At 40.5% G+C, this 13710-nt stretch overlaps 1 protein-coding gene across 1 annotated transcript; it reads right to left on the bottom strand.

Moving 5' to 3' along the window:
- Positions 1-2503: 2503 nt before the first annotated feature.
- On the bottom strand, positions 2504-6375 carry kics2 (KICSTOR subunit 2). The gene is made up of 3 exons (XM_073481119.1): positions 5846-6375; positions 4974-5262; positions 2504-3676 (listed from the first exon to the last, which is right to left on the bottom strand). Exons 1-3 carry the CDS (start codon positions 6075-6077, stop codon positions 2857-2859), a joined length of 1341 nt encoding a protein of 446 aa, XP_073337220.1. The 5' UTR covers positions 6078-6375; the 3' UTR covers positions 2504-2856.
- Positions 6376-13710: the final 7335 nt, after the last annotated feature.

Here is a 13710-nt window from a genome sequence, read left to right as displayed (position 1 = left end):
AGAGCGTAGGCAGAGCATCCTGTCCTGTATATGAGACGTGGGGAGTGTAGTTCAGCTCCAGTAAAAATGTAGTTCCAGTGACGTGAATGTTGGCTGTACCGTCATGAAGACAGGCCTGCGTCACCAACAAGGCTGCTGTTTCCTTAAAGACTATCCGATCGATCGGCTGCTGTATCTGTAACGAGAGACTGTTCAGAGGACGAAGACAAACTATTCAACAACGACGTCTGTGTGACTTATAATTTATTTTTTTATTTTTCCACTCGGTTCAGCTGCTAAGCTCACTTACACCTCAAACCACGAAACGCCTCTTGAGGTCGTCGGTGACACCAAACTCAAATTGTGTAATCCAGCTATTTAAATGAATGTTTCCAGTATTTAACGACTGTTCAGCCATCTTGAATGTTCAGTGAGCTGCTGCGGACGCTCGCTAAACTTTTTAACAGCCTTCTTGTGTTCTCGGAGGAGGTGGTGGGAGGGTGGGGGGGTGGGGGTGGGTTATTCAAACAGGGTGCGACGGTTGAGCGGTGGAGGGAGCTTGGACAGAACTTTTTCTGGGATGGGGGTGGAGGTGGGTGTATGATTTTGTTCTTGTTTGTGTGTAAGAAGAGTGTGTGTGTGTGTGTGTGTGTGTGTGTGTCCTGCTTGCCTGCCCTTGTTCTGCTCCCCTTGTAAGTGCAGCAGCACTAGAATAGTGATAGATGATAGATAATTCATGCCTGCCTTGAGTGCCAGAACACGCAAGTGCAAGTTGAGGGGAGTGCAAAAAAAAGCATGCCACTTTCTATGTGTGTGTGTGTGTGTGTGCGTGTGTGTGTGATAAATGGTTTACCTGCTTGTGAAGTCACTGAAGTCACTAGTTAACCTTAAATTCACAATAAGCTAACAGGGTGGGGCTTTGTGTGTAAACGCCCAAAAAAAAACAAACACTTGAACAGCACACTGAATGTGGCCTCCAACCGGGCTGGTAACTGATGTGTGTGTGGTGATAAACATGAGACATGACGTGCTGATATGGTGTGTGTGTGCGTGTGTGTGTGTGTGTGTGTGTATGTGAAAGTGCCTTTTTTTTAATCCTTGTCTTTTTTGGGGAGTTGTGAATCCACTCACGCATGTCCTGAACGAAGAGCAGCAGCACTCTGAATGAAATAATCATAAAGTGTTTTAGTAGATTTACTGAATTATGAATTCTAGCGTTAACCCATTGTGACATTGCACTTTGATGTATAGGATCGTGTACTTGGCATGTAGCATCATAACATGTTGGTGCATTTTAACTCAAAAAGGTCCGGAGGTTTCTTTGAATGTGTTTCATAATAAAGGAAAATGGTTTTCGTCTGTTAGTGTTGCTGTATTTGAAAAACTGAGCTTCCTAAAGATGAGCTCATATAGCCAAATGGATTGTATCAATGTGTTGTATTTATATTATAAATAAATCGGAGAATAAATTAGCATTCAAGTCATTAACTGATTGAACCTTTCTTTACATGAAATGTCGCTAAATGTTTTTGTTTGAACACTCAATAAACCTCCAGGTGTGTTCTGTAAAAAACACTGCTTTCTTTAACTTTGTCTGTTTTTTTAACTACGAGGAGTTTTTAACTGGTAATCAAACAGTCTCAGTTTAATACTGATGCCATAAACACACAAGACTAACAGTGAGAAGACTGTCAACAGTTGGATGAACCAGAAAATGAAAACTAGAGTGCTGAGGATGAATTTCAGAAAGCTGCTCTGTAGTCCGGTGGTACGACTCTAAAACAGTCATCTTTCGTCCACAGAGGCCGCTCGGTAGTAGCTTTAAAATGTCTGCCGCCCCGACACACACACCAAACTAACGCTAGTTGTTGATCAATGTTTCCCAAAAACCCAAGATGACATCCTCAAATGTCTTGTTTTGTCCGCAACCCAAAGATACTCAGTTTACTGTCACAGAGGAGGAAAGAAACCAGAAAAGATTCACATTTAAGAAGAAGAATCAGAGAATTGTTTGACTAATTTCTGGAGCGCTCAAAATTTTGAGAAACACTCGATAACGCTGGTGAAGAAAAAATGTTGCCATCTTTTCAACACGCTGCAAAAGATCAAACAACCTCAATCATCTGATAAATTTTACATCTTCACCTTTCTTGTTTTGTCTGACAAACAGTCTGACACTATTCATTACTACTTTAAAACACAGAAAAGCAGCAAACAGTCGGTTTGTTATTTTAATGATTTATTGATAAACAAAATTACAGCAAAACAAATTCTGGGTTTTAGGTGTTGATATTGAAGTTATATTAGTATTTGAGGTTTAAGAAATCTGAAAAATATATGTATACAAAACATTTTTATAAAATAATACAAACATTGTTGACCGAGTGTCCTTAACAAACAAATTCTAGTTTCTTCACATATTACTATTATCAGCCAACAAATAAGCTTATCTGTTATATGTTATGTCCACTGACCAATCAATTAATAAACAAATCATTCACTGGTAACAACATGAGGCTGGATGTGTAATCATCTCAAGGCTTTATTTAAATTGTAACAAGCACAGTCAGTATAAACTTAATTAAAAGTAAAAAGAAAGCATGTTAAAAGAGTAAATGATGCAAAATAATTAAAATCATGATAAATCTTAAACAAACAAAGACTGTTGTCGTCCTGTTGTTGCCTCGGAATCAGAAAGTCAAATAAATTCACAGTCGTGCGTTTCTTTGGTCTGGAACGTTTTTTAGCAAAATGAGATTCAAATCAACAAGACGAACAGCTGATTGGACCACAGGAAACAGTTTCAAAATAAGATGCAGAATTTAAACATCTTCAAGTTTCATCATGATTTCCATCTTTGCCTGTTTAGTTTGTAGCTCAGCCCTTGGATCCGGGTTTGAGCGTGCTGAAGGGTTTGGAGTTTCTCAGTGATCCTGAGATCTCCTGCAGGAAGGCAGCGATGTGCAGATCCTTCTCTGACTTCCTGCCGTCAAAGATCACCACCATGGTGAAGTGAGGCTCGGGCCGCGTCAGGTAGTAGGTGCTCTGGACTTTATCGTCGTAGAAGTGCACCACCTTGTCCAGAGTGTTGAGCTCGGCGGCGCGGTCTCCCATCATCATGATGACATTCGGCCAGTGTGTGAGCGGCCGCTCTCCTGATGGCAGGGACACCACGGCGGGGAACTGCTCCACGCCTTTAGGTGCCTCTCTGTAGGAGTGTGGGTGGTGGTAGCCGTGGCCCTGGAAGCTTTCTGAGCCGCGGTTGTCGAACACCAGAGACACGTTGCTGGCGTCGTGTTTGCGGATGAAGGAGCTGATCTTGCCGTGGTAGTCTGGCGTGGTGCGGGCAGTGAGAGCTCTCATGTCAGCCGGGGCCGTCTGACGGCTCAGAGCTTCGTGGAAGTAGAAGCTGAACTTGGCGAGGAGCATCGCCTGGAAGCGCTGCAGCCACAGGTACAGGTGAGGAGGCTGCACAGCCTTCTGGGATTGACCTCCGAACAGATGCTTGCGGGTCTCTTTCTGCCGCTGGAACAGCAGACCCCAGGCGATGAGCTTGGAGTTGGCGCCGTGCAGGCTAAGCAGAGCAGGCAGAAAGCTCCACTCTGAGACCTGGGCCTGGCAGCGTAGTAACTGGGTCACCACGTCCACCTCCGTCTGGAAGCCCTCCTCCACACGGCCCAGGATGGGGTGGTGGAACCTGAGGGAGTGAGGAAGACCATGTTAGTGCAGGAAGACACGCAAAAACGAATACAAAGACAGCAGCTGACCTAATTTTCTAGTGACCTGAAAGCAGCTGTCTATTTGCCGTGATGAGAATACATCTGCAATTAAGTGTGCATCTCTCTCTCTCTCACACACTCACACACACACACACACACACACACTCTGTATTTGGGGTCCATATATTTCTGCAGACGAGAGCATCACCTTCACCCTTCAGTGCACGGTCACATCAGTGATGTGTGGTGCGTCAGACTGCGACCTGCTGCAGCTCAGTCAACAGCTCAGCCGTGCAGTTTGTGTTCCTGCTACAGTCGCAGGACACATTTCCGCTGACACGTCTCCGGGGAAAAGTCAGAATCCTGCGTCTGCAGAAAGTTTTTTCCTCCAACCCCAATATGTCACTTTCTCCTTCACAAGCTTCTATCTTTAATCTCACTAATTTCTTTGTGTTTTTTTTCCAAGACTGAACCAGATGTAAATGATGGAACAAGTGTTTTAAAAGACAATCAAAGAATAAACATAAAATGGCTCCGTACAGCTAGTCTGGTGTAATCTAAGTCTCTAGAAGCCAAGAGATCCCAAATTGATTTGAAAGGATGTTATTTACACACTTTTAAGAGCTGAAATCTTCACCATAGCTGTAGAGACTTGGATTACACCAGACTAGCTGTATAGAGCCATTGTATGTTTTTATTTTTGGTTGTTCTTTACATTTTAAAATAAATCCCCAGCTACTTCAGTTGTTCAGGAGAATGCTGCAATCCTGTTTTGCTGTGAAGCTCCAGAAATGTACAAATCTAAGTCCAAACCCTTTGGCATGGGGGTGAGTAGATAATGACTGAATTTTCACTTTTGAGTGACCTTTTCCTTTAAGCAAAAGTACTTAAATTATCCTTTAAATGTATCAAACACTCTTTATGCTAAATCATGTCTTCTTTGATGTTGTATCCAGTCCTAAAGATTTTTTCAAACCTGTCACTGCAGTAAAGAGGTGAGTGTCTGTAGCTTGAGACAAGAATGAGGAGGTCTCTGCACTAAAATTTGTAAAAATTTAATCATTGAAAATACTTAAAACTGGGACAATATACTTGATTTTGTAACTTAAAAATATGACTTTAAAGAAAACAAATGTAACTTCCCGGAGAACGATAGTTGATCATTGAGCCTTATCCCCAAGGTGTCAAATACTGACTTCTTGACAACCTGTGGATGAGACTCAACAATCTCCAGTAAGTTACATTTGCTTACTTTGAGGACATTATTATACACACTTGGTGCTGTATTTGTGCAGGACGGCCTCCAGCGTGGTCACCAGCTCCTCTGAGTTGATGCTCTTCTGGCTGCCCAGCGAGTGCATCTTCTCGTACAGGTCGGCCATCTCCATGCGGGCCTGTGTGAAGTGGCAGAGCTGCTCCGACAGGTGCGACAGCAGGTCCTCCAGGTAGGGAGCGGAGCCCGGCTGGCTGTGACGCCCCATCGTCACCACCTTCCTGAGCTCGTTGAACAGGGAGGTGTAGATGGTGCGGATGGAGTCTTTGCGGCTGAAGAAGGACTGACCGCCTGCAGAGAGAGGGAAAGAAAATACAATGCTTACAGTATCGCCATGAGATGAAAATGGTTGACTTTTTCCTTTTTGGCATTCATGAGCTACAGCTCCATCTGCTGTTGGAAATGTTGCTGTCAACGTGCCTTAATCTCACGTTTTTATCATTGATGATATAAAGCATTGACCAGGGTTTAACTTTTATTATTTGCACAATAACACAAGTATTGTCACATTAAGTGGTAGATGATAAAATTATGTTTCAGACACATTTCAGGCGAAAATACAGTGAGTTTGACCTCTCATCTATTTGTGTTTTCACACTGAAATGAAAGTAAATATCACGACAATAACATGTTATTCTTTTGATACCAATTTAAAGCATTAGCAAATCATTAATAAAGCTATTAGTGACAGTTTACAGAGCCTCCACAAAGGCTGGCTTATCATAACGTGTACAAAGCTTAATTTTAGTGTTAAAAGAATGGGATTTGGTACGATTTTACTTTTGCTTTTTATTCATATTATGTTCCCTAGTCATGACGGGACATAACGCCAAGATGCAAACAAAGTCACACCTCCAGACTTTCTCTAATTTACCCATTTTCTGTCCGAGGAATGTCATGTTGTGGTACGCCTTCTCCGCGGCGGCCAGGTGAGCCAGCGCGGCCAGCAGCGCGGCCCAGATGGCCCCGTGGCTCTTGCTGTTGTCCTTCTCCTTCTCCACGTAGTCCTTCGCCCGGTCGAAGGAAAACATGCCGAGCTGCGTGAAGAAGCTCTCCAGGATGGCCCGCTCCCTGGGAACGGGCCGCAGCTCCTCCACCTCTGTCATGGCTCAGAGACACTCCCGCTGACCGCACCTGCTAGCGGGCTAGCTAACAGCTAACCGTGCTAGCTAGCAATGAGACAGTCTGACGTCTCGGTGAGAAAATCTCATTCTACCGACCGAAACATGCGGTGTACTGACTTTAAAACTTGTCGACGTTATTTCAAAACGTATCCATTTCGAGAGATGCCAGTAAATGCCTTTAATATGAGCTGAAAACGACCAAAATGTTTAAAAATGCGCCTGTTTCTACCTAACTTCATAACCGACCGACGCCATTTTGGCCGTAACGGATGTAAACACTACGGAAAGTCAGGAGCACCAAAATAAGTACGTTCGCTTCGCAGCTGCAGTCAAAGTTTCATCTTTAAAAGGGGTTAAATACATCTTTTTATATATCATTTTGGGATCTGCTGGCTTCTGGAGACGTGGATTTCGTCGGACAAGCTGTGTGGAGCAATTATATGTTGTATATTTATTTATTTTCAGTTGTTTTTTTGTTGTTTTAAAACAAGTTCCCAGCTACTTGAAAAAGCTTAGTTCAAAACATATTCCTTCGTAGGGATTTCCAGTAAATGCCTTCAATATGAGGTAAAAACAACAATATATATTTTTTATAAATGCACCTGTATCTAGCTAACTGTCTAACCAACCGACACCATTTTGGCTATAACAGATGTGAACGCTACGGAAGGTCAAGAGAACCAAAATAACTACATTTAACTTTGCAGCGACAGTCAGGTGACCAGATTTCTCAAATAAAATCTGGGGACATTTCCAGTTCGGAGGTGTAAATATCATTAAAATATTCAATGTTTTGGAAGTGAGTGGCGGAGAAACCACGGGATGGATCGCGATGAGGTAATGTATCTATATGTGATTTTATATGTGATGTATGTGATCAGACCTGAGCACAAGAATTAATAATAACTATTAAAATTAGCAGTATGTTCGCTGATGGTCTTGTTTGCTGTTACAGGTCGTTTATAATCATCAGAGGAATCACAACACTGTTTCATAAACACTTAAAAGTTCCTCGTAGTCACACATACTAATAAACAGAAGTTTCACGTATTTTCGTAACTGATTGAGAACTGCTGTAATAAAACTATGGTCCAGGTTTTACTTAAATTGGCCACTTAAAGTATAAAAAGTAAAAGTATTGATGTCAGTGTTTGTATATCTGATGTTTCTGGATGTTAATGTGTCATTTTACTGCTGTAGATTTTTAAGGTTGTGCTCATTTCGACTACTTTATATACTGTTTGATAGTTTTATCTGCAGCAATGCATCATATTCTATAGGATCATTGTAGTGTGGCTTTCCTGTGAGAACCATGCATCTCTAAAAAGTCAGAAAAACACTCTGCTGTCACCTTGATAATCTAAATACACATTTGCAGATTCCTTTACATATTCACAAATTAATTGAGATTCAGCCTCCACACACATTTGTAAACAATATGTCTACAATAATCAAACATTTCAGCTATGATCACAGCTCTGACTTTGCAACTGGTGTTTCTGGAAGGCCTCCTTGAACATTGGTGGTTTTCTGGGTTTGCCCGCTGACATTTCATACAGCCCCTGAGATTGTTTCTGCTCCAGAGGAAGCTTCTGTGGAGTTACAGATTCTGGTTAGTAATCAACAGATAAACATTCAGATAAATTTGTCATGTGCTGGTGGGAATAAACACTGTCACATGATGATAATGTCAATAAGTCTTTGTAAGAGAGTGAATATAATCATTAATAGTATAATTGTGAATCTCTCAGCCATGACCCTATAAAACTTAATCTATTGATTCGGTCAGTCTCTCATGTTTCTCAGAATTCCTGGAAACCATTTGGATTCCCATCATCCTCAGCTGTTCTGTGTTTAGTGCTGATCAACAAATGTTGTCATACTGAGGCACTGCGGTAAACTTGGCTGAAATAGGAGAAAAACTGGTAAATGATCAAGTGAGAATATGTCAATATTTAAATCTTATCAATCTTATTTAAATACAACAGCACCCTCGCAGAGCCACAAAATGGCTGTAGATCATCAGTTCTGTTCATTAAAATACATTTCTAAATTATTAATCAGTTATTAAAATTGTTGACAGCTAATTTTCTTGATTGATCACCTCAGCTCCTAGAGGTGGGAAGTAGTAAAGTACAAATACTTAGTGTACTTTCCAGGTATCTATACTTTACTTCAGTATTTATTTTTCTGACATCTCTTGACTTCCCTCCCGACATCTGAACACAAATATCTGAACTTTCTCCTCCTCACATTTTCAAGCAGGCTCATTATTTTACTTTAGATACTTAAGTACATTTAATATCAAATACTTTTACACTTTTACTTAATGCTATTCATATGGCTGACATTCACTTTTATTTATGGAATATTTAACACGATACCTTTACTTTAACTCAAGTATGACTTAGTTTGGGGTATTTTTACAACACTGGATTGTATTAGTTGCTTCCTCTATCGTTAAAGAAGCACTATGTAGTTTTGTTTTTCTCAGATTTTTAATATTTACAATATTAATGAGGTAATAATACGTTTTTTCCATAACTGAATAAACAAGCTGTTCTCAGAGGAAAATAAGGTCCCAGAACACAGTTCGAAGCTAGGAAGGTGGCAGGGTCCGCCACATATAAACAAAATAAAACAGTGTGAAATTGTGTTGTTTCTTAAACATCAGTTTGTTTATTCAGTTGATTCAATCATGAAAACAAAAATAGTTTGTTTATTTAATTTGTTTAGGCAGAAACAAAAAATCTAAATCGGATAGAAATTGTGAGCTTTTTTGAAAATACCTACAAAATTAAGAGGATTTAACGGTGATTATATAGGAAACATTCAACAAATACATTTCCAATGATTCCCTCTGATGTATGCATGCTGTCATATCCCAATGTCTCTCTCTCCCCCCTCTCTCTCTCTCTGTAGGGGTGGGTCTGTGCTCGTCTTTGAAACTGTCAACTGCTTTAAAATTAGCACAAATCTCACTTACCCTCACTCTCCTCCGCTCCTCCCTGTCTGGTAGGTGATGTCGTCTCTTTCTCCCTCTCTCTCTATGCTGCATCTGAGTTTATGTCTGTGTATTTATGTCTGTGTGTGTTCATGGATTGCAGTAATTTCAGTAAATGTCACATTTTTTTTTTTTTTAAATAGACTGCTGGTATTTTAACTTTTCTGCTCATGCTGTAATAGAACCATATGTTTTTTATTTACCTTTGAGCAAAGTGCTGCAGATCAGGACAGAAATTATCTTCAGATTGATGTCGAGAATTTTTACGTTGGACGTAAACAGTTTGGAGTTTGTGTAAATCTCGGTCAGTGTCTGAAAAAATAACATAATAATGTTAAAGTATATAAACTGGATCTATGTAGATTTGTTTGACAGGTTTGAAAATGTCTGAATTAATATATAAAAGAAAAAAATAAATAAATTCCTGCATGCTTAATTGAGTTTGATCTAATGCTGAGATTGTGTCAGTGAAAGACAACTAAGTCATTCAGGAGTGAAACATGCGGTCTGAATTTGAATGGTGTTTTTTTTAAATCACACATTGTGCATTTAATAACATTTTCAGACCAATTACCGCTCTGATCGCGCCTTTAAATCCATCATCTGTGCCCAAACAAAACATAAAACACAAATCTGTGAAATCATTTTTTCTCGTCTCTCTGGTTAACGGCACTGAGTTATGATGGAGTTATAGGGCTGAACTTTAAGGGGGAATAAAACACAGTGATGTCTGACACGTGTGCTGTGGACACACTTTAATTGTGGTCAAGTGTGTTCTTGCAGTCTGCCTGAAAATCAGTTTTCCACAGAGCAGCAGCCTCCAGGGGCTGTAAAAGTAAGTCAACGCAAGATCCAGGTCCCAAAAACTTGAGGGTCCAAAAGTGAGTCAAAACCCACAAAACCCTGCGTTAAAATGCTTAAATTTACAGCAGAAATAAACATGTTTGCAGCCTGGGATGGAAGCAGTTCATGACAACTGTCCTGTTGGTTAATATTTGAAAGATTTTGACATGTTTAAATTATATTCAGGCTTAAAGTTATGCATGATTACGGGCATCTGCGATTTGCGTGACAGCTGTCTAGCTAGCTGTGCACCGGTGCCGAAAAGACTTAATAAGCTTAATTGTGAGAGAAGCAGCTGTAGAACGCTGGATACACTTTTTTTTAGCGTCAGAACCCCGGCAAAACGTTTCACTCATCAGAATTTGATCCATTTGGTCCGATAACATTTGGAAAGTCTAGAAGAGACGCAACATTAAATTGTTTTATTCCCTTCAGGTTAGACGCTAAACCCGAAGTCTTTTGTGCGTACGCCACCACTCAGCCTTGCTCCCAATTTTAACCAGTGGCCACACGCGGTACTGCAGCTAAAAAGTACCCTGCAGCCCAAAAAGCATTTGTAAAACTTTTCACAGGACACCAAGAACTGCAAACAAGATCATTTATGACTCTTTCTATTATAAACCTTTGATCCATGGAGGATATTTATTTGTTAAACTTTCCTCGAGCAGAGAAAAGTGGTTTAAAGATCTGGCAGGAAAGATGTTACATGAGATTTATGATCCATATTTTGCAATTTAAAACAATTTTTCACACCAGGAAGTAGAACTGTTTGACTTCATGTGCCACAAAGCAGCTTTTATAGGAATTAACAGGGCTCTGCCTCAATCGCTGTGGCCATATATCTGTTATTAGCTCCATGATGTCAGTAGTAAACACAGCTGAGGCTGATGGGATAACAGGTCAACTATTGGACAAATTCTATCTTTTCCAAAGATTAAAAGGCCAAGTCTGCGCCAGCCAGAGCTCCTCTCTCCCGCAGAAATCACTGCTCCTGAAACGCCTCGTCAGTAGCCCCACCTTTAAGTCCATGACTTTGTGACATCACACCACATCACCATGTCACACATTTGCATAATTTATGCCTATTTTCACGCTAGACGTGAAGCTAACTGGAAACTGGAAACAACACAAAGCCGACAGGAGACGCGGTGAGCGATGCTGACTCGGGCATGTGTGAGCTGACCAATCAGAGGCGACTTGGGTATTTTTGAGGGCGGGGCTTAGAGAGACAGGAACTAAAACAGCGTTTCAGACAGAGGGGGAGTACAGAGCTGCATTGTGGTGTACACCTTACGGAGAACAACAGCTGTTATTTTGATTTCATGTCAGTAACACTGGACATTTTTTACATTGGAAAGTATTTAAATGTAAACTTCATCTGCATGACACACCTCTCTATCTCCCATCTGTCTCAGTATGTTGCACAATAATGGAGCATAAGTTAAAGAAAGCGCACGGCTCTCACAAGTCTTGAGATGTTTCCAGTGGAGGACTTATGTCACTGAAGGAGCAGACTGCTCATGTGAATGCTGTGTGGACAGTTTGAGACAGAGCTCTGATTGTGCTCCTCGGCTCTCGCGAACAAAGATGTCACCCAGCATGTGATCACGAACTACAGGCAGCATCTTATGCACAGCTTTACACTACATGACGTACAGGAAGTACATGATGCTTATGATATAGTTCCAAGAATCCTTAAAGAGTGGAACTAATTTTCCCTATAATCAATCTGAGCGGGTCATTCATCAGACTAATACTCATGACGGTACTGTGGTGTCTGGAGGTTAATGTCTCCTATATGACCCTGTGTCCTTTGGGAGTCTAGCAGGCAGTTTATATGTTAGTAAATATTTAACGAGTGGGTAGCAGCTGTACACTTAAGAAGAAAGAGTTTAAAGACTCATTTATCCTGCAGTGTTCACTACAAGCCAAAATAAATGTGTTGGCAACAGCAAAAATCTGATTCTTAGATCCTTATCATGCGACTATAGGGGTGAAAAGAAAACACAAAAGGACCTAAACAGACTAGAGTCAGTGTTGCCAGATCACGGGAGAGAAAACAAGCAACCAGCTGGGAGTCAGGGACAGATTCAGACTGAGGGTCAGAGCCACCTGGGTGTCAGGTGTCATTCCCCACCTCTCTTAAGCCTTCACAAAAGGGCGTCGTCACGCCCTGATTGGCTGAGAGGGAAATGGCCCAAGCTGCTTCCACTCCTCAATCAGGAGTCAGTCTCCTCACCTGCACACAGGTGATCTGAATCCACCGCAATTAGTCCAGAGGGATTTTTGAAAATCAGCCCAAAACAAAGAAAGATAGCAAGTCTCAAACAACTGGACTGCTACAGTTGCGTGACTCCGGCTCTCTCTAACCCCAAGAGCTGCCCCACGTTTCAAAACATTTCTGAGAGCGTTGTCTCTTCATTCAGATTCTTCAAAATTGATTTGATCTAAAAATGCATTATATATTTACGAACGCTTGTCAGATTTGTCGTTAATCTTTTTGATTTTAAAATGTTTTCTTTCCTTTTTGTATCATTATTTATTTGTACTATTGTCTTTGTCTTTGTTGTTGTTTGCTCAGTTAATTTATATTTTTCTTGGAACGTGTACTCGTCATATTTGTATTCTGTACTAAGTTTAAAAAAATGTATAAAATAAATGCACTCTTTTCTGGGTCAGTTGTGGGCAAATTCAATAAATACAGTGACATTGTGATTCCTTTTGTCAAACCTTGAACATCTTTATTGTTTACAATTCCAATTACAAAAGCACAGACAATACAGAATAAAAACAAAACAACAACAACAAATAATCACATTTTACAATGTTGTGTCAGTGGTAATCATACAAAAGAAAAACAACATATTTTCCATAAGTCCAGACTACTGGTTTAATAATTTCCACACAAGTTCCATTTCACCGAGTTCATGATATGTCATTAATTAACTTTATATTTATTTCATATTGTTGTATATTATTTTTTTACATTTGCATTTTACTTACATTCTACATGCTTAACATTTATTATTTTTTTATGTAAGAAACAATTTATTTATAGTTGACAGTTCTTTGCATATTAAATTAGTTAACTTGTTTCCAGTAAATGCCCGTCCGCTGGTTTATTTTGTTACTTTGCAGCACACCAGTGAGCCGTGATAATGGTTGTGTGAGATGTACAATGGACAGATGATGGAGCATGGACAGTATATAGTTAATATTGGCGGTGCTGAGGTGCAAGAAGTACAATAGAAGTAGAAGTATAATGACACTTTGTAAGATTTTATTTACTATGGACATTTGTCACAGTCATAACAGGGATTTTACAACACAGAAGTCACATGTTTCCGCTCTGGTTCACTCCTCTGACTGACCTCCTTTTAGGAAACAGCGCTGTCTTTTTAATATTTATTTATTTATTTATTTATTTATTTACTTCAAACAGCACCACCGCCCTCCACGTGCAGCTCCTCTGAAGCGGTCAGCTGCTGTCATGAATAAGTTCAGTCACACTTTGTGTTTCCGGCTCTAATTCAGGTCGCGGCCCCTTTAAGAGCCGTCCACGGTTTGTTACCGGAAGTCGGTCCGTTAACTAAATTGTCTCGGTCCTGCCTTTGCCTCCGGTGTCTGTGTGTCCAGCACGGAACCTCTGAAGTAATTCTCGTTTTTCGGGTCGTCAGTTACTGAATTTCATTGGTTTCGGTTTTTGTTTGGAGAAAAACTATTTCACCCAAAACTGACGAGAAAAACAAACAAACTATCGACTGAACT

This window comes from Pagrus major, chromosome 14 (genome assembly GCF_040436345.1).
Source record: "Pagrus major chromosome 14, Pma_NU_1.0".
NCBI lineage: Eukaryota > Metazoa > Chordata > Actinopteri > Spariformes > Sparidae > Pagrus > Pagrus major.
Note: the sequence above shows the minus strand (reverse complement) of the source record. Positions and strands in the feature narration are given on the sequence as shown.

Coding starts and splice junctions, on each gene's coding strand:
- kics2 (XM_073481119.1), bottom strand. CDS start 6,077: ATGACAGAGGTGGAGGAGCTGCGGCCCGTTCCCAGGGAGCGGGCCATC. Junction 5,263..5,845: donor ATTCCTCGGACAGAAAATGG/GTAAATTAGAGA, acceptor CTCTCTCTGCAG/GCGGTCAGTCCTTCTTCAGC. Junction 3,677..4,973: donor CTGCACAAATACAGCACCAA/GTGTGTATAATA, acceptor TCACTCCCTCAG/GTTCCACCACCCCATCCTGG.